Source organism: Nelumbo nucifera, chromosome 7 (genome assembly GCF_055504915.1).
Source record: "Nelumbo nucifera cultivar China Antique chromosome 7, China Antique-T2T, whole genome shotgun sequence".
In the NCBI taxonomy this organism is placed as follows: Eukaryota; Viridiplantae; Streptophyta; class Magnoliopsida; order Proteales; family Nelumbonaceae; genus Nelumbo; species Nelumbo nucifera.
Genome location: NC_142655.1, coordinates 245188 through 265358, shown reverse-complemented (window position 1 = coordinate 265358; position 20171 = coordinate 245188). Strand labels below are relative to the sequence as shown.

The window sequence follows — 20171 nt, the reverse complement described above, 5'->3', positions numbered from 1 at the left end:
GCTGAGGTGTTAAGCAGAATGGTGGCAAAAGCCGATTCCCAAGGTTTGTTTAGAGGGTGGAGAATAGGTAGAAATCAAGTGGTTGTTACTCACCTTCAATTTGCGGATGACACAATTTTCTTTTGTGAGGGAGGTAATGAGGAAGGAGTGGTTTACCTAAAGTTGCTATTGGAAAACTTTGTGGGGGTGATAGGTTTAAGGATAAATTGGATCAAAACAGGCATTGTAGGGATCAATTTGGAGGAAGGGGAACTTAATAGATTTGCAAAGATTTTGGGGTGTGAGATTAGAAGTTGGCCAATTAGCTACTTGGGGTTACCTTTAGGTGGGAACCCTAGGTCAGAAGGTTTTTGGAAGCCAGTCATTGAAAGATTTGTTAGGAAGCTAGCCCTGTGGAGAAGGAATTATATCTCTTTAGGTGGAAGGATAACATTGATTAGAGCCACTTTGGCAAACCTCCCTATTTACTTCCTCTCAACCTTTAGAATACCCTGTAGAGTAGCAAGGAGGTTAGAAAAATACATGAGAGATTTCCTTTGGGACCCAAGGGAGGAGAGGAAGACTCACCTGATTAATTGGGATCAAGTTAGAAAGCCTAAGGATAAAGGGGGTTTGGGAATAGGAAATATTTCACTTAGGAATTCAGCTCTATTAGGAAAATGGTTGTGGAGATTCCCGTTTGAGAGAGACAGGTTGTGGCACAAAGTCATTGTGAGTATTCATGGTGTGGTTGGAAATGGTTGGGATGCAAAAGTTGCCTCTCATATTTCCTCATATTCTCCTTGGAAAGGAATTTATGAAATTTACCCAACATTCCTTAATTCCATTCGATTTGATGTGGGCCAGGGTAATAAAGTTCGCTTCTGGGAAGACCTTTGGGTGGGAGATAGTCCACTTAAAGATCTCTTCCCTGACCTATACACTCTGTCAAACTTCAAAGGGGAAACAATAAACATTTTGGGTGATCCTGGACCAAATGGGGTTAATTGGAATATGGGATTTAGAAGGGGCCTCAGGGAAAATGAGTGTGTCTCTTTAGTTCAATTGCTGGATCTATTAGGACAAGTTCATTTGGACCCATCCTTGGAAGATTCCAGAATATGGAAAGGTTCCTCAGATGGTCTCTTCTCTTGTTTCTCCTTTTTTAGTGTTCTTGCCACACTTAATAACCCGGATGGGGACTTCCCTGTAAAAGAAATTTGGAGTAAGCCTATCCTCCCAAAAATTCAAGCCTTTTGTTGGGAAATTTTCCTTGGCAAGGTTAATACTTGTGATATGCTGCAGAGAAGAAGGCCTTTTGCTTGCCTTTCTCCTCACATGTGCTCCCTTTGTAAGGAAAGTGGTGAGACCTTGACACGTCTATTATTATCTTGTTCCTTTGTGCATCACATTTGGGAATTCTTTTGCTTTCTCTTTGGTTGTAGGTGGATTTCCCTGCAAGATGTGGCGGGACTTTTCAACCAAGATTTTTTGAGGCAACCAAAGAAAAGAGGGAAGGTTATGTGGAAAGCTACAAAGGCAGCCATTTGTTGGGTGATTTGGGAAGAAAGGAATAACAGAATATTCTTGGACAAGAGTAGAACAATTGAGGAGGTAATCGACACAATTAAAGTTAAAGTAGCTCATTGGGTAAGATCTTTGCATATCTTTCAAGAGTTCTCAGTCATGGACATTATAAGATCTTGGACAGAAGTAGCACAATCTTCAAGAGTGAAAGAGAGAGTAAGGATGGAATGGAAACCTCCATATGGTAACAAAATCAAACCGAATTTAGATGGACGCTCTTTTGGAAATCCGGGACTGTCAGGTATTGGGGGAGTAATCAGAAATTCTGATAGGAGAATATTAGCATTATTCTCTGGACCTATTGGCATGGGCAACTCTCTAAAAGCTGAGTTAATGGCAATGTACAAGGACTGAAGATAGCTAAGCAACTGGGAATGAGGCATATTGAAGTTGAAGGGGACTCCAAGGTGATCGTCTCTTGGGCTAAAAACAATAGAACTACTTCGTGGACTTTCAAACAAGTGATAAGGGAAGTGGAAAAGGTCGCAAGGGAGGTAGAGGCTGAATTCAAATGGGTTAGAAAGAGTGCAAATGGGCTAGCTGATTATCTTGCTAAACAAGGGGCTTTGAGGCAACAAATGTTTTGGGCTGCAATGTAAAGAGGGACAGAAATATGTAATAGTATGGGAGTTCGAATCCCATACACAAAGTTGTAAAATTTTAAATCTAGTATCAAATAAAATTTTTCTTTGCTGATAAAAAAAAGTGTTTAATAGGACTTGAACCCATGACTTCTTATTTTCATATATTGCTTAATTATCATTAGTCCACCTTTTTACTTGTTTTAATTAATGACTTTTATTTTGATTAATGAGTGCAATTTTATTAATCAAAGAAAGAGTGTATAGTCAGCCTAAGAGGAGGCACAAGGTGTTACCTCCCCTTGGAACTTAACAATATGCAAATAAACACATACTAGACTGAATTACAATTATATAGCCCAAAACAGGTCTCCCCTTGATACCCTTTGTTTAGCCAGAGAATCAGCCATTGCATTTGCCGATTTGCTAACCCACCGAAACCTAATTGCCATATTTCTTGCCAACTAATTAACTTTCTTTGAAAGATCCTTGCAACCCCAAAGGGCTATTTCTAGATTTGTCAGCCAGCCCACGACCACCTCGGAGTCCCCCTCAACTATCAAGCTTTCCACTCCAAGTTTACTAGAAAGCTATATGCCTTGTACCACTACTAGTATCTTTGCCCTTATAGAATAACCAACACCCACTGGTCCTGAAAATAAAGGTAGGATGTTGCTGTCTTTATCTCTCAGAATCCCTTATATGCCCGAGGGCCCTGCATTGCCTTGACAGCTTCCGTCAAAATTCAATTTTACCATTCCTTCCGGTGGGGGTTTACAATCTGCCTGTAGTCTGTTCTTTGTGGAGGCTGTGGATGCCATTGCTGCCCAATTTCTCCTTAAATTGTCAAAGGAGTAATCCACCAACAAGTCTGAGGATACACTCCTTTACTTCAGCAAGGTTTCTTTCCTTTTTCTTGAAAAATTCTAGCATTTCTCTCCTCCCATAAAGTCCACAAGCTAGCTGCTCTGATACACTTCAACATTAGCTTCCCTCTCTTTGTCAATCTCCGAAAGGCAAAGGGAGTAAACATCAACTTTACTTCAAAGGGCAAGTTCCACTTGTACCCAATAATGATAAAACCCAATTCCAAATATTGGCAGCAAAAGAGCAAGATATTAGCAAATGGTGACAATCATCACTCTTCACTTTACACATAAAGCACCGATTTGGGGACAAGCACATATAAGGTTTCTTCTTTTGCAAGTTTTCCACAACGTTGATCTTACCATAAAAGGCTTCCTAACAGAATATAGCTATTTTAGGAGGTATTGGCCTTGGCCAGATTTCTTAATAGGGAATACCAGAGAGAAGGGGGTAGAACAAAGGGAATTAAAGAAAGAAACACAAGTGAAAGAGCTAACTGGGGTTAGAGAGCAAATCCTTTTATCAGGTCTAGGGGGGTCCAAACATACAGAGTGTAGATGCAACAAGAGCTCTGAAACACAAGCAAATTCATCATCCCTTAAGCCTATTCAAAACCCAAAATCCCAATTTAAAGCCAAAGGGAGAACCCGGGGGGGGGGGGGAGGAACCTTGAGATAGGTTTCCTTTTAAAGAGGGAGATAGAATAGAGGGAAGGGAAATGGTCTTTTAGGGGTTGAGTGCCCACCCAATTATCTTTCTGAAGCAAGCAACATACCCTACAAACATGAGGAATTTGGGGAGAACGCTAGAAATTGCCTTCTAGGGTGTTGTGAGCAAAGCCCTTTGAGATACCCCAGCCCAACCTGATTCAGAACAGCCATGGATGCTTTTAGGGGTTGAGTGCCCACCCAAATATCTTCCGAAAAAAGAATTGAGTTTCCGAAGCAAGCATCATACCTTACAACCATGAGGAATTTGGGGAGAACGCTAGAAATTGCCTTCCAGGGTGTTGTGAGCAAAGCCCTTTGTGATACCCCAGCTTCCCAACCTGATTCAGAATAACCATGGATGCTTTTTAACACTTCATGCCATAACCTCTCTCTCTCTCTCTCTCTCTCCAGGGGCCACCTCCAAAGCCACTAGGGGTGAGAAAACGGTTTATTTGGTTAAAACCGAACTGGATAAACCAAAATTTGAAATGGAAAATGAACCAAAACTGAAATATTGAAAAAACGAAATAACCGAAACTGAAATTTTTGGTTTGATTTTTTGTTATTTCAGTTAACCAAATTTCAACACTATATATTATAGATATTATATATGTAATATGTATTATACAATGTATATAGTAAATTATATATTTCAATATATAATATAATGCAATATAATATATATTGTACATATTATATAGATAATAAAGTTTGGTTAATTCGGTTTTTTCGGTTAATTGAATTTCCAAACTTGAAAGCTGAAACGGAAATTTTGTAAAACCGAAAAAACCAAAAAAATCGAAACCAAAATTTTTGGTTCGGTTTTTTAGTTTTAACCTAATAATGCTCACCCCTAAAAGCCACTAGCCTAAAGAGCTTCGTTCTTACTACATTCCTTAACCCTAACCCCCCTTCTTTTTTTCTTCGACTTACCACTTCTCACCTAATCAAGTGATCTTTTTTCTTTTCCCCAAGCTCCCATAAGAAAACCCTCATCAATTTTTCCAACCTCTTAACCTCCCGTTTAGGAATTCTAGAAGCTGACAAGAAGTAGATTGGCAAGTTGGCTAGTGTTGCCTTAATCAAAGTTACTCTACCCCCCAAGGATATATAGTTTCTCTTCTAGGCTGCCAATCTTTTTTCAAAATTTTCCACCACAGGGTTCCAAAACCTACTTTCCTTTGGATTAGCAGCACCTAGGGGAAGTCCTAAGTAGGATAAAGGCGATTGAGACCAAGTGCATTCTAAATAGGCTGCTTTAGACTCTATCTCCCCTCTATTCAGATTTATCCCCATTGCACAACTCTTCTCAAAATTATTTTCAAATTTGAGGCCCTCTCAAAGAGAATTATTAAATCCTTCAGATTTCTCACCTCCATCAAAGCACAACCCTCACAAAAGATTATAGGGTTCGACTATGATATGAAAAACCATATCATATCTAAAACCTCTGCTACTGCCATGTATACAACAGTTATCGGTAATTATTTTTTTATACGTTATTTAAAATTTAAAACACTCTTTAATCTATCCGTTAACCGAATCCTCCCTTACCCATTCTTATTTCTTTCCAGTTCCCTCTTTTGGTCGAATTTCTCCCTCTTGAAATCGTAAATCCACAATGCCTTCAATCAGCATCCAAGAGGTTATTCATCTCCCTCACTCTCTATCATAGGTATATTCTTCTTTCTTTCTTCTTCTTCTTCTTCTTCTTCTTCTTCTTCTTCTTCTTCACTCTCTATCACAGGTATATTCTTCTCCCTCACTCTCTATCACAGGTATATTCTTCTTTCTTTCTTCTTCTTCTTCTTCTTCTTGCCTAAGAAGTTGGTCATATTGGGTCATATAATGGTCTACAAACTCACATAAAACAGAACGAATATTCCTGGTCTACAAACCTTGCCAAAACTTAAATGGGATCCAGATTAATGGGGATCTCCCTAAGAAGTTGCTATTGTCTGAGCCTTGTTAAGGACCACTCCTTCATATTTCACTTGGAACCACTTCATAGCATCCTTTGTGACCCTGTGTTGGATCCCAACACGAGATCTGCATCTACGACGGCGAGCAACGCGATATCCCGATCGTTCGAGAATGACATAAAAGTCCATACCATAAATACCGGTTGAAGGATCATACTTGATACACAAATCGATATGCTCCTGAATACCGAAATCGAAGCATCCAGTATCACTGAAGTTCCTCCCCTAAACAACTTGTATTCCTTGACCTTCAACCCACTCTCCAGAAGTTGCATCGCCTTCTCACCCCTGACTGTGACGTAGCATGCAATCTCTGAAGGGATGGGATATCCATCCCATGGACGCCCAAGTCTTGCGGAATGGACTGGGCGAATTTCAAAAAAAAAATTTCTCCCATCTTTGCAGGGAATCGAATTCCCTATTTTAAAAAACATATTTTCAAGGATCAATCTTGAACCATGAACCAAACCAGATCTGAACCAAAAGGAGTAGGAGGGAGAATGTACCTGATACGAAGAAACAGTATCTCCCAATGGAGGTGTTCACACCCAAGGAAGGATCCAAAATCTGCTCCCACTGAAGATGGCGCAGTGCAGGATTGAGCAGAATCAGCAATGTTCTTCCAAAAGAACTTGACCCTTCGCAAGAATCAATTGGATGGCATGTGAGTACAGCTCCAACCAATCTTTTCCCAAAAGATTGGAATCAAGATCAGATCTTGATTTCTCCCAAGAACTGGAGATCGAACTGAAGGTAATGGCGGCGGCAGGAAGGAGGCGGCAAGAGAGTATTCGCAGGGTGCAGAATCTCTCTTCTTGTGATTTTCAGCTCTGAAGAGAATTGAACATCAATCCCTAACAGTTGCCGCCCCTTTCTCCTTTCATAATCTTAAAGGGATCAACTCCTAATCCCATTAGGAGTTGCTAATCCAAATCATATTTGGATTAGAAGTCCCTTTAAGTGATAAGGGATAACCCTTATCTTATCTGCAGATCAGATCAGCCATCTCCTAATCTAATTAGGAGGCTTCCAGATCTAAATCTCATTTAGATCTTGGACTCTCTAAGTGGATAGGGTCTAGGCCCAATCCTATCAGCTGATCCATCTCAGAATTCGCCCCTTTTAATTGACTGATCAAATCAGCCCAGTTCGAAATGGGCTTAAGGCCCATTTAAGGTTATGTACTCACTTAGCCTTCCAAACTGTTGCCCAGTTGGGCTTCCTTGTATGGCGTGGGACCCAAACATTGATCTACACATCAGCCACATGGGTTCAGCCCAGCCTTTGTTACAAGGCCTGGCCGAATGCACTGTTATGGACAGTGCACCCTCTGAAACCCATCTTATGGGCTCTAAGGGCCTAACACTTACCCTAAGTGGTCCCTGGACCAAGCCACCTTGTAACACCCAGGGACTGTGGGCAGATGCAAGATTAGCCCATCAGGTATTATCCTCAATGGTCTTACACTTAACCTCTCAGCCCATAATGATCAAACACTGCCCGACAAGGGAGGACCTCTCCCTCGACTGCAAGGAGCAGTGTTGCACTCTCTGCTTACATGGATCCCGGGAATTAAAACCTTTTGCAAATCATTTCGGAACCATAACATATATATATATATATATCTTTATATAAATATATTTTGCAAAACAAAATCTCAACAATTGAAATCGGCTCCCGGCAGTCTTGGTTTCCATCAGAGAGAGTGCATCCCCGATCATTACCTTTGTCCGACAAAGGGGCTGATCCTGTCACTATGATCACCCGCTCAGATGAATTCTCGGACTGTCCCAACATACCCAGGTTTTGACCCCCACTAAGGATCTCACTGATTGGTACATCAAAGACAGTCCAATCCGACATCTAGTGTAGTATCATAATCGAGTCTAGGGGTTAGGTGTAACTTTCCAATTTTGCCCATCTATCCCCAAGGTCCAAGGCAATACTGGAAATCTGATCCGGTTCAAAGGTTCTATTAATCCTACACTGCATGTGCTTCGGGTCTCACCCTGGTAGATGAGACAAGCCACCCCAACAGTTGGCCATACACCAGTGTCAACCTTGGCAGGATAAATCTCCCCAGACTTACCCAATGGCTGTGAACATTCTAAACTAACACAAGTCTCATTAAGTGTCCAGTTTAAGGGTATTACACAGAAACACACCACAGGAACATGAATCAAATGTGTACTTTATTCATTTACAATAAATTCATAATGTACATAATTCTGATTGAAGCTAAGGGCATACAACTGTCTAACAATCTTCTCATTACGTCTTATACCAAAAGACCAAACGGTGTACCTAGCCTTTGAGAAAACGGGGGTCTGCCCACTCAGTTGCTCCAACACCTTCGCGGCTCTGATGAGACGATCTCCACTTTCACCGACGGAGATGTTGAAGACTAATTTTTGAACTCTGATCTCTCGTATTGGGTTCGAGAGCTTCTTCTTTGAAGCCATTTCTCTCCACAGTCGAGGTTACAGAGGCAACCGAGTAGGTTGATCGTTTATGGAGGGAAGCGGTGGGATAGAAGAAACCCTCGCCATATTCAAACTTACACCTAATTAGCTCTCAGGTGAGTAGGGGGACGGTGACGTTTAACGGCGAATACGCTAACGTCTTTCTTATTTTTAAATGATTTTTTTTATGACATTTTAATTGTTTTTTTTTAAACCGGTTACCTACGACAACCGTATTCACCGAAACAGGAAGTCCAATGTTGATTGGTCCATCTCATCCGATATGATATGGAAAAGATTCTTAATGACCCAACCCTATCCGCTTCTGCTAAGAGTTGTTAAAAGCATTAGCAACAAGAGTGAATAAGAAAGGTGATAGGGAATCATCTTGTCTTAGGCCCCTAATAGCTGGGAAAAAGTCATTAACAACCATTTATCCATTTGCACCATCTATCCCCGAGCCCACACTTAGCACGAGTAACAAAAAACCTCAATGCATTAGATCATAGGCCTTTTCAAGATCTAGTTTACAAACGAAGCTTTGATTACTTGATCTCATCTCCTCCATAGATTCACTTGCTATTAGAATCTGATTAACTATTTGTCTCCCCTGAACAAAGACACCTTGTGCTTGACTGATAAGGCAAGGAAGCACCTTTTTAATCCTCAAAGATAAGACCTTAGCCAAAATCCTCTACACACTAGTCACCAAACAAATAGGTCTGAAATTCTTTGGATGCTTAGCCTCTTTTTTCTTGGGAATCAAGGCTAGAAAGGTAGCATTGACTCCGCGACTTATCATTGAATTATCCTCAAATTATTTGAAAACCTTAAGCAAGTCTTCTTTGACTATATTCCAACAATCTTGAAAGAAGGCCATAGTAAACCCATCCGGCCCTGGTGCTTTAGATTTGTCCATAGAGAAAGCAGCTTGCCTAATTTCCTTCTCCTCAAAGTTCCTCTCCAACCAGCCTTTACTCTCTTTCAGAAGTCTTTGCCAAGTCACACCTTCCAATTCCACTCTAGTTCTTAGGGACCTCCTTAGAATGGATTTGAAGTACTCAACAAAGCAGTTGGCTATCCCCTCTTGGGAATCAAAGACTAGCCCATCCACTTCCAATTTGGATGCCAGGTTTTTCCTTCTCCTTCCATTGGCTGGTTCATGAAAAAATTGGTTTTCCCATCTCTTTCTTGAGAGTTTATGATTATTTGGAATTCCTTCGCATCCAATTCCTCTATTTGGGTCATCAAAGAAGATTTCAATTATTCTATTCTCCCAAATTGGTCCCTGTTCCATTCCTTAAAATGTGATCTCAATCTTTTCAAGTTTTTGTGAAATCTTACCCCTTTCCACTTTACCCCCCTTAATTCTACCCTCCACCATTCCTCAACCTTCTTCACAAAGTCTGAGTGAGTCAGCCACATGTTTTCAAACCTAAAGGATCGGGGTCCTTGCCTAAAAAGGCTCCTGTCCTAAGCCAATGGGATAATGCTCAAAAGTGATTCTCGGTAGAGCTCTAGTTATCAAATCTGCCCAATTGTTTTCCCAGCTTTTCATTGAATAGGAACCTATCTAGCTTGGAATAGGTTGGTATTTCCTGGAAGTTGGACCAAGTATAGAGAGCTTGCAATAGAGGGAGTTCCTTCAACTCATGGCTATTGATGAAATCATTGATTCATTTGTAAAATGAATTACATTGAAATCCCCCCCCCCCAAAAAAAAAAAAAAAAAAAAACACCACAGACCATCCCATATGATAGCCCTTGAGTCCCATATAGTTCTTCCCAAAATTCATTCCTATCTCTATAATTGCTTGGTCCATACTCATTAGTTAGTGCCCGAGTGAATCCATTCTCCACCACCCTAAACTTTAACGACACTGAGAAATTACTTATTAGCTCCTCCATTACCTCCATAGAAGGTGGCAATGCCCCCCAAAGCCCCTCAAGAAAGGTGCAGAAACCCAACTTAGTCCTCTAGATTTCCAAATACTTCTTGTCCATCTTCTATCAATTTCAGCTAATTTGGTCTCCTGTAACATCACAATATCCGGCCTTTCCCTTCTAAGAAGGTCCTTAATTAGCCTTCTTTTCCTAGAACTCCCCAGCCCCCTCACATTCCAGTTGACAATCTTCATAGAGACTAAAGTTTTGGCATCCCAGGCCCCTACTTGGAGGCTTTCCTTCTCTCCCCTCTTCCACTAAATTCCAGATCACCTTCTATGCCTGAGATCAACCTCTCCACCTCTGATCTTTTCTTCTTCCTTCGGTTGTTAATAGTTCTGAATTTGCCTGAGACAACTTTTGTTGTGTTTGGCCTCTCCAAATTTCCTAGATTTTCCTGCATGGATTCCTCTATATGCCTATACTTCTCGAGGAGAGCACAAATCTGCCTCCAAATCTTCTCTAATTCCTCATTCCGCAACTTTTCTGAGGTTGATTCGTCTCCATCCTTTTTGCAGCCCTTCATCCCAGACTTTACTAAACTTTTTTGATGTTCAGCCTTTTCTACCGAGTCCTCTTTTTTCTTGTGCTCCTCCAAATACACACAAATCTGATCCCAGATCTTTTCTAACCCCTCTTCCTGGATTCACCTCCATCCTTTTTGCAGCCCTTCATCCCAGACTTTACTAAACTTTCTTGATGTTCAGCCTTTTCTACCAAGTCCTCTTTTTTCTTGTACTCCTCCAAATACACACAAATCTGATCCCAGATCTTTTCTAACCCCTCTTCCTGGATTTTCCTTTTCCACAACTCTTCCTCTTGTCCTTTACCCTCCCTGTCACCATTTGGATTCTCTCCATCCATGGCCACTCCTTCAAGTTGAGTTGCTAGGGTACCTGTACTAAGCACAAAACCCACATCAGTACCAAAAAACGAATTGACAAAATTACCTGAAAGGTTAGGGGAACTGGGCGATGACGCTGAAAAGCCAACTAGAAGGGGCGGAGCCAAGGTCAATCCTTCCATGTGAAGTAACTGTGGGTTCCCACTGGGTTCTACCAAAACCGTATTATCCATGGAATCAGAATCTGCCTTCAAGAGTTGTCCCCTGACTGATGACTCTATGATCAGTGACAAAGATGCATCCTGTCCCTCTAATCCTCTATCATTGTCAGGAACTTGGAGCAAAATTGGGATCCGGTGTCCCTTGTCTCTCCTCTGTAAAAACTGCCTTGTTCTCCACTTCCTCAGGTAGAGAAAAAATTTGAAAGGGCTTCTTCTGGGCGATTTCTCAGTCCCACGTCGGTGTGGAAGCTTTCATCCTCACTAGGTGGTTTAGATTTGGAAAGTTCTACACTTTCGATGCTTGAGGTATATTCAAAGTCTGAGTCCGAGCTACTTTCTTCCTCCGTTGCGCAGCGCTCAATAGGGTCCTTTTCATTCTGATTCGCCCTCTGGAACGTTGGAACACCTTGCCTCCACTGCCAAGTGCCAGTGGGTGTTTCTTAAACCTTGGGTTGCGTTGTTCCAGGGAATAGGCCTTTTTTCCTTTGCTTGGAACCCAAACCCAGTTTGGTTTCACCGCTCTGTTGTGGCTGAAACATTTACCAGCGATCGGTGACGGACTGGTCTTTTTCAAAGGGGACAATGATAGACCAGTTTTTGCATCCATCATCTCCGCCCTTCCTTGGTCACATGCTCTTTTAAAGAGGCGCGTGGATTTTTAGAACTTGGGTCCACCCCTTTTAACATCGCTGGCCCAGACTTATCTAAAGGCCTGCTAGTTTGATTTGGGCCTGGGCCCAATCCCCCAAACTTTTTAATGATCGCATGATCAATTAAGTTGTCACGTGATGGACCTCAGTTTGCTGGACCAGACTGAACCTACTCAAGTGTCTGGTTTGAACCTTGAAATCTAACCGACCCTTGCTCATTTCCTTTTGAATTTTGAACCTCTTGCACATTCCTGTCTTCATTTAACTCTCCTGTCTCTGCCTGAACATTCTGCCAGCCCCTCTGCCTACTCTGCCCTGAAATCTTTCCCCAGGTGTTGAGGTTAATCTCTTTTCTCTCTTCTTTCTTGGTTTCCTCAGTTGATTTAGCCTTTTTTATAGTAATATTTCTGCCTTAAAACCCATGTAACCAGGCCTGTTCTGTCTCTTTATCTTCCTCCTTTCATCCCTCCTTCCACAGCTGAGCTTCAATAGAAGTAGCCAACCAAACAGGGTATGATAAACCATCTGATACTACCTCTATCTTTCTTGAAATGTCACTGGGTTTAACTCCACTTAGATTCAATGCAACTGAATGAAGATCATAAACAAAGACTCCATCTAGTCTGGCATCGCAGATTATAGCTATTGACTGTAACAACTCCTTCCAAAGATTGAATGGCAACCCAAGCAGCCAGACTGTAACATTATCCTCAATCTCAAAACTTTTGGTATTAGAAAGAGGACACCATTTCAAGACTGTAAAAGCACCAGCCTCTGAACGAAGATTTAAAGCCAAGATCTCTATTTCAACTTCAGCCAGATCAATCAGAGACTTAAAGTTTCATAAGGTGTAATCACAATTGGTTTTGTCAGTTTCAGTTCTTTGGGTATCACCTGTGCAATCCCCCTCAATTTTTTGGTGGGCTTGATGTTTCCACCACAAATTTCTTCTTCCGTTCTTTCTTTCCTCCTGTTGCTATCAATTTACAGTTTCTTCTTCCTTTTTCTGCAATTACCAATTTCTTTTCATTGGATTCTTCCTCTCTATTTCATTTACCCACTTCCTTTTCCTTTCCTACATCTCTTGTTTGTTTTGTTTTCAGCTATTGTGCAATCACTCAGTAGCTCAGCCACTACCCTCCATCCTTGACCTCTTTTACCTTCTGGGAAGCAAGCTAACTGCTTTTTTCCTCCAAAAAATTCCTGTAGAGTTATGTAGCAACTTTTTGCATTCTTTTTGCACTCCAACTTGTATCTCTTCCTTCCATCTAAGTTAAAATCCATAAAATTCACTTGTTTACCTTTAGAGCTTGCTCCCAATACAAACTTCTGCATCCATTCAATCACTTCAGCACCTTCCGGCAGTACCGTAGCTTTCTTTGCCTTCCTGATCTTCAAACTCTGCAACCTTTGATCCTTATCTCTTCAAATATGAAATCTGTTGCTTCAATCTTCAAAGCTTTCCTTCATCTTGCAGCTTCCACGAACCTTTGAGGTCCAAGAGTTGAGTCACTCTTGGACATGTATCAGATTCTGACTCCCATATCCATGTATTGTCCATGAAACACTGCTTTATAAAATATTAATGACTCTTTATTGTACATATTACTTTATTATGCACATATTTTAAAGAAAGTGTAAATTTAAGATACTTGAACCATAGTCATTTCCTTTAAAAATTAAGGAACTTGCCATCTGTCCACCATATTTAAGTATATTAAAGGTTGTAAAATATATTATATATAGTATTTCTGTGACCCGTAATACACACACACACACACACTCATATATGCCGTGTCATCTTTGTTTGACCTCTGGTTTGACCCCAATTGAACTTATGACCCGTGAACCCTCCCTTTTCTGGTTCTATGCCCGGTCCGGTTCTCTGAACATTGCTCATAGGTCAAGTTACCCCCGCCTTCATAACCTGACCTCGCAGCCTCTCACCCCCATCCCCAGCACTACGACTTGGTCCCACATCCCCTAATGTCACAAAAATCAACCCCTACATCTCATGCACACATCTCCGAACAGCTTCACAAGCCCAAGCCCCACCAACAGGTCATTCCCTAGGGGCTAATCATTTCTGAAAATACTTCAGAATTTTGGGGCTAATCCTTTTTGAAAATCCTTCAGAAATTTTTAGGGGCTAATTCTTTCTGAAAAATCCTTCAGAATTTCAAGGGATAATCCCCCCAAAAAAATTCTTCAGATTTTTTGGAGCTAATAGTTGAGAGCCTCAGACCAATCACTTAACGTAACTTAGCCAAGAACCTTGAACTAAACACCTAACCTAATTTCTGCTCAACCAACAGAAGTCTCTGTCATTGAGTAGGGGGCTAATGTAAGATAACGAATATATACATTGTTGCGGTGTCTTGATGAGCACCATGAATCCCAAGCTCACACGCATAGAGACTCACAGATCAGGATCCTAGGACTTGCAAATGAAGCCGATCCTAGAAACAAGAATGCATTCGCCCACCATCTGAGATCGCCCATACCCAACCTTGCTGTCATGGAACTTGCGAAGCCTGAAACCTTGGACTTGATGGCCCTCAACTTTGCTTGTCCACCTCTTCCTCAGCTTTGCCTCTCTCTTGGCTTTGTCAAGATCGTTTTGAGAGCGGAAGAGTGGTGTCAAGGAAAACCCTGACCCCAGGATTGTACCACGTGGCAAGAGTGGGAGAGTGGTGTTAAGGAAGACTGTCACAGGCCAATACCTGGTCCTCCACTCCATGCATGTCCTCACCGAAGCAACCTAGGATCTGCTGTTCTAGCTAATTGGGAATAGTCGAGGAATATCCCTAAAGCTATGCATGTTTGCATGGCCAGCTTTTTGCTATAAATACAGGATTTGGTCTTCTGCTAGGACATAACCTTTTGAACAGATTATTGCCCTTGATTCCTCTCTTCCGCCCTTCCTCTTTTCCTCCTCCACCCTAAGGTCCTTGCCCACACAGAGACCCTCCGCATCTAGAACCCCAACTTTTAGGGCTTACAGACTGTTTCTCACCTACTGGCTTACAACTAGTATGTTGTTTAGTTGGTATGGAAGAAAGTTATCGTCTCTTTTGTTCTATTGCAGTGTTCACACAAAATTATGTTTCTTTTAGTTATCTCCTAATTCATCTCATCAGTATCTTGAGAATAATTTTAATTTGAAACATAAAATTAATTTCAAGAGTCTTATTAGAGATGCTTTAGAAATTTGAAAAGTTAAAGATGCAATCATGTCATTATTTGTAGCTTTTGTTTTTTTTTTCTTTTCAGTTTTAGTAGATTAATTATGCATTCAGAATTTCAGAAGAGTCCTTTTTTTGATTAGTATGATTTCTGTATTAATAAGAGGGAGTGGCATCCTCAAAAAGCATGTACAAGGAATCACTATCCATACATGATAGAAAGGGATATATAGTGAAACCCTTTACTCAAAAAACAGAATTGCCATAGGGTAAAAGACTTAAACATACCCTGAGTTTTTTTAATGGACTTAAATGTACCTTGTAGGGTGACCTCACTGGACTTAAACATACCCTCCAATAAAACATTAAAACTGTTAACATGTGACCCATTTAAAATTTTTAACACCCCATATTGTCCTTCTTTAACATTGTTTTTCTATCAAGAAAAAGATAATGGGTCTGTAGGGAATAAAAAATGGCTTTGATTGATGAGAATATGCTACTAAAAGCATGAAAAGGCACTACTTATTGGATGGAACAGAGGTGAAATGAGGTTAACATGACGGTGATGAATCAGCCAGATTAGTATTGTCGTTTTATATAAACTTCAACTGGGATTGCAAACATAAGAGGCGAAAAATTTCTGCGTTCCTTCAGAAGCTTCATACCAACTAGATTATGTTGGAGATGCTAAGTCAGTTTGCAGGAAACAGTTCGAATTGTTGGTTGAAGGGGGTTAGTTGCTAACTGAGGTGGTAAGGAGGCACGAGGATGAGTAACACAGGAGAGTAGTTGGACTGGTGCAATTTTAAAATGTTTTGAAAACTGTGATTGTATTGTAAATCATAGAGAAAGTTGAATCGAATTGAATCGTGAATTGTATCGTAAAATGTAAGATTATTTCTATTGTTTACAAACTTGTCAAAAATTAAATATATAGATATATTAAGAGGCCAAATATATATCGGAAAGTGACTTTGCTCTATTTTTAATTTATATATACCATATATGTACCTAAAACAATAGAATTCACCACTTATACAATAGAAGCTTAAGATTATATAATCAAGTTTGACTTGAAAGTCAAACAAATCCACATACAATAGCTCTTTAACCTACATAAATAACATAAATAAATAAATCATTTTCTAGTAAGGACTTAAAAAAAGTCTCCCTTGGAAAAACTAAATATAAACAAGCAAATATTAAAGTAATGAACTAATTCTTAATTGAATTAATTTGAATGGTAGTGAATCATAGAAATCATAAGATTTGTGAATCAAATCATAGTATTCAAACAAAAATCTTTATATTTTTGTAGAAAAGGATTCAGACATAGGATTCAAATTGAAACCCTTGGGATTCATGATTCAAATTGTAAATCGTATTGTATACTTTAAGATTTTGACAACGCCAATTCAATTGGTGTGTAGTGAACTGTAGAAGAAAGAGAAGAAAAAAGAATGGAAAAGGAAAACAATGGAGAAGAGGAGTGAATTGCTGACTTTTCTAACAATGTGTTAATAATGGTGATTAACAAAGGGCAGAATTAAGTGCTGCAGTTCTCTATTTTGAATGAAAAAGAAAAAAAAAAAGACAAAAAAAAACACATTACCCAGCTCCAATGTAGACTATGGAACTCAAAAACAAAACATCCTAGAAATAACTGAAATCATGAGTAGAGGAAATAGAATGTTGGAAATAAAAAGAAAACAGGTAAAGTGTAATGTAAGAAAACGTATTTTACCTATTAACACTTGGTACCTGTGTCAACTTGAACTTCAATGATGTTTTGAATGAACAGTGGAGATGGATACTAGATGGTTTAGGAGAATAGCTTAGCTGTCTCAAACAACTCTTAGTCATGATATCAGCAGCTAGAAGCTGCAAGCATCCTGCAGGAAGAAAAAAAAAAGGCAGAACCAGAGAGAGACGGTGAGCTCTGAGACCCACGATTCAGATCTCTCTCCCTCTCTCTCTCTCTTACTGTACTAATGTGGATAAGCAGTGGAGTTGGATACCAAAGGGCTTGGTTTCTAGGAGAATAGCTTGGCTGTCTGAACTAACTCTCAATCATAATATCAGCAGCTAGAAGCTGCAAGTGTTCTGCAGGAAGAAAAAAGGTAGAACCAGAGAGAGATGTTGAACCCTGGGACCTGTGTTTCAGATCTGTTTATGTGTGTGTGTACTAACGTAAATGAGCAGTGGGGTTTGGATACTGAAGGGCTTGGTTTCTAGGAGAATAGCTTAGCTGTATCAAACAACTCTAAGTCATAATATCAGCAGCTAGAAGCTGCAAGCGTCCTGCATGATGAAAAGAGGCAGAACCAGAGAGAGACATTGAGCCCTGGGACCTGCGTTTTGGATCTTAGTCATAGTTTCAGCGGTGGAGCTAGATACCAAAGGGCTTGGTTTCTAGGAGAAAGCTTAACTGTCTCAAACAACTCTCAGTCATAATATCAGCAGCTAGAAGCTGCAAGCATCCTGTATGAAGAAAAAAGAGGCAGGACCAGAGAGAGACTTTAAGCCCTGGGACCTGCGTTTCAGATCTCTCTCTCTCACACTGTACTAATGTGGTAACCAAAGCTCTCTCGTAGGGGCGGCGGTAGGGTTTTGCAGGGGGTGGGGTATAGGGAAGAAGATGACACTGTTTAACAAAGGGCAAAAGCATCATCTTGTTAAATTCACCTATCATAATGTCAGGAAGGTATATTTAAATCTATTTATAAACCTCAGGGTATGTCCAAGTCAATTAGGAGAACCTCAGCGTATGCTTCAAGTCTTTTACCCTTAAAAATAATCCCCTCCCAATGGGAACAAAAACGATTTTAAGTTAAAATTTTGCATGTGCTTGTAACATCTGATCTGGCCCACCCCCAATGGAATGCTCAACTCAGCCCAAGATGGATTCCCTAGAGTTTGCCTCAGGTAAAGGGAGATCCAAGGCCTTATTCTGATTCGATAAATATAGCCACTGTAATTGAAGTCTAAGAATTGATTTAATGATGAAGCCACCTGCTAATAATACTGCGATATTCTTTTTTTCTCACTATCTCTTTATCCCAAAAGGTGCCATCTTTCTTATTTATCATAAAAAGGGTGCTATCTTTCTTCTCATTTTCTTCTTTATCTCAGATCTTAACCCCCCCCCCCCCCCTAATTTAGCTCCTTAGTTTCCCTTCTTTGTCCATCATATTTATCCTAGCAAGAATTTCTCCTCCTGTCCTAAATCGGAATTTTCTAGATCAACCATTTTCATTTCTCCAATTCAAATTATCAAGAATTTCTCCTCCTGCATGAACAATAGTTTGTCAGGTCAGGAAGTGAACACATGGCACCTTCTTGGAGGGTGGGGAGCTGAGCTCAGTCAATACTAATTAAATTTAATTTCTTGTGGTAAAAATATTCTTAAAACAGAAGTGGACCTAGTTCCTCATCTATCTTATTTCAATACTAATTAAATTTAATGCCTTGTGTATAAAAACTCTTCCAGGTTCAGCTAGTACCTTACAATCCAGATGTTCTCGATCAGTCAATCCTGTGGACAGAGAGCAAAGACTTGGGTGATGGTTTCAGGTGCATAAGAATGGTAAATAACATTCGCTTGAATTTGGATGCATTTCATGGAGATAAGAACCATGGAGGAGTTCATGATGGTACTATTGCCGTGCTTTGGGAGTGGAAGAAAGGAGATAACCAACGATGGAAGATTGCTCCCTACTGTAAGTCCTTAAATATCTCGTTTTAAAATGGTCTACTGTATATCTGGCCCTCCTTAGATCCTGTATTGGCGGGAGCCTCTTGGCTGCCCATTGGTATTCTGTTAAAATGATGTCTAAGGCCTTGTTTGTTTTTCAAGAACCTACTTTCCTAAGTAAGTGCAATTACCCATGTTCTTTTTTGTTTAATTAATCCAGGTAAATGTATCTTGTGGACGCATTTTTTACCATTTTATTTTTTCTCATTTACCCTCTACTTGGGAAACTCAATTTACCAAGTCTGAAAAGGGTATCACTTACTGGGGTAAATACATGGGAAAATCAATTTTGCCATGAGTCTCATGTTTCTGAAATAAGAACATGGGTAAGTTGGTTAATAGCAACCACAATCCTATTGACCAATTTTCCCCTCTTCAAAATCCCAAAAATGAACTGGGCCAAAGAAAAGTTCCTACTCTCATTGGTCTGAAGTTACAATTTCCCTATGGCCCATGAAAAATCGTGTCTTTCTATTTCGTTCATATTATGATGCGCAGTATCAAACTGTTCATAATACCTGACTTTATTTTGTTTATTTCTGGCTGTTTTACAACTGGTTGCAGGATTCACTTGTTTGGTAGCCTTCCCTGTATATAGAAGGTTGTCTTGGGAGGAAAAGATATTCCTACGTGAAACTTCTGAGTTTATGTACCTAAACTAGAGTGTGGATGGAGTTTGCAATGCTTGTGGGACCTTGGTCTTTTCCTAATGTGTGTGTCTCATTGTTAATGAATATATGGTTTTGGGAATTGCAATGCGGTTTTTTGATAAATTGTTTCCTATAAATTGTTCGGGCTACTTATTATGTTATAAGCTGCTCATTTCGGGTATGAATATGCCAGCCTCGTTGAAAATTATACTTGCAATACTATTAAGAAAAAGATTATTTATTTGCAAATGAGGGTGTTCATAGTCCCGTTTGGTTCAGCTTTAGCTTGGAGATCTTAAGTCAAACCACTAAATTTCGGTGACTAAATCAAACCATTTTTAGTATAGAAACCAAATCAGACCAAATTATTATTATAGAACAATTCGGTATGGTTTTTAATATACTTTGGGTCATTTTATTGAGCATTAGAAGAATCTGGATTTGCTCCTCACAGGCACCTGCACATCCCATTGTGTATTGGGAACATTTCTCTGTAATTAACAAGACACAAGTACGGGAGATGTTGACTTCAATTATAAAGTCTAAATAATATGTATACTTATATAAATAATAAATATAATTTAAATATTAACAAGTGCCACTTATTCACACTTTCTCAAACATAAACATCTCCTTGGACATAAAATTATGAGTTAAAAATGGAAACAAACTTTAAATGAACATATTCGTACATATGTATGTTTAAAATATGAATTGTATTATATACATTAATAAATATAATAATTTGGTTT

The 20171-nt window shown here is 39.8% G+C and overlaps 1 protein-coding gene and 1 pseudogene across 3 annotated transcripts in view; one reads left to right on the top strand and one right to left on the bottom strand.

The window, feature by feature from the left end:
- The window catches only part of EULS3 (hydroxyproline-rich glycoprotein family protein), a 29799-nt gene extending 10131 nt beyond the window's left edge, over window positions 1-19668 (top strand). The window contains exons 3-5 of one of the 3 annotated variants that reach the window (XR_016078496.1): window positions 18506-18735; window positions 18872-18929; window positions 19334-19668. Coding sequence is in view for 2 of the 3 variants with exons in the window: in XM_088891266.1 (XP_088747392.1) it covers window positions 18506-18735; window position 18872 (231 nt within the window). In the remaining variant the exon portion in view is untranslated. The remainder of the gene's footprint in view (window positions 1-18505; window positions 18736-18871; window positions 18930-19333) is intronic. The other 2 variants (XM_088891266.1, XM_010259441.3) reach the window with 2 other exon arrangements.
- On the bottom strand, window positions 5650-8183 carry LOC148790060 (large ribosomal subunit protein uL5-like; annotated as a pseudogene).
- Window positions 19669-20171: the final 503 nt, after the last annotated feature.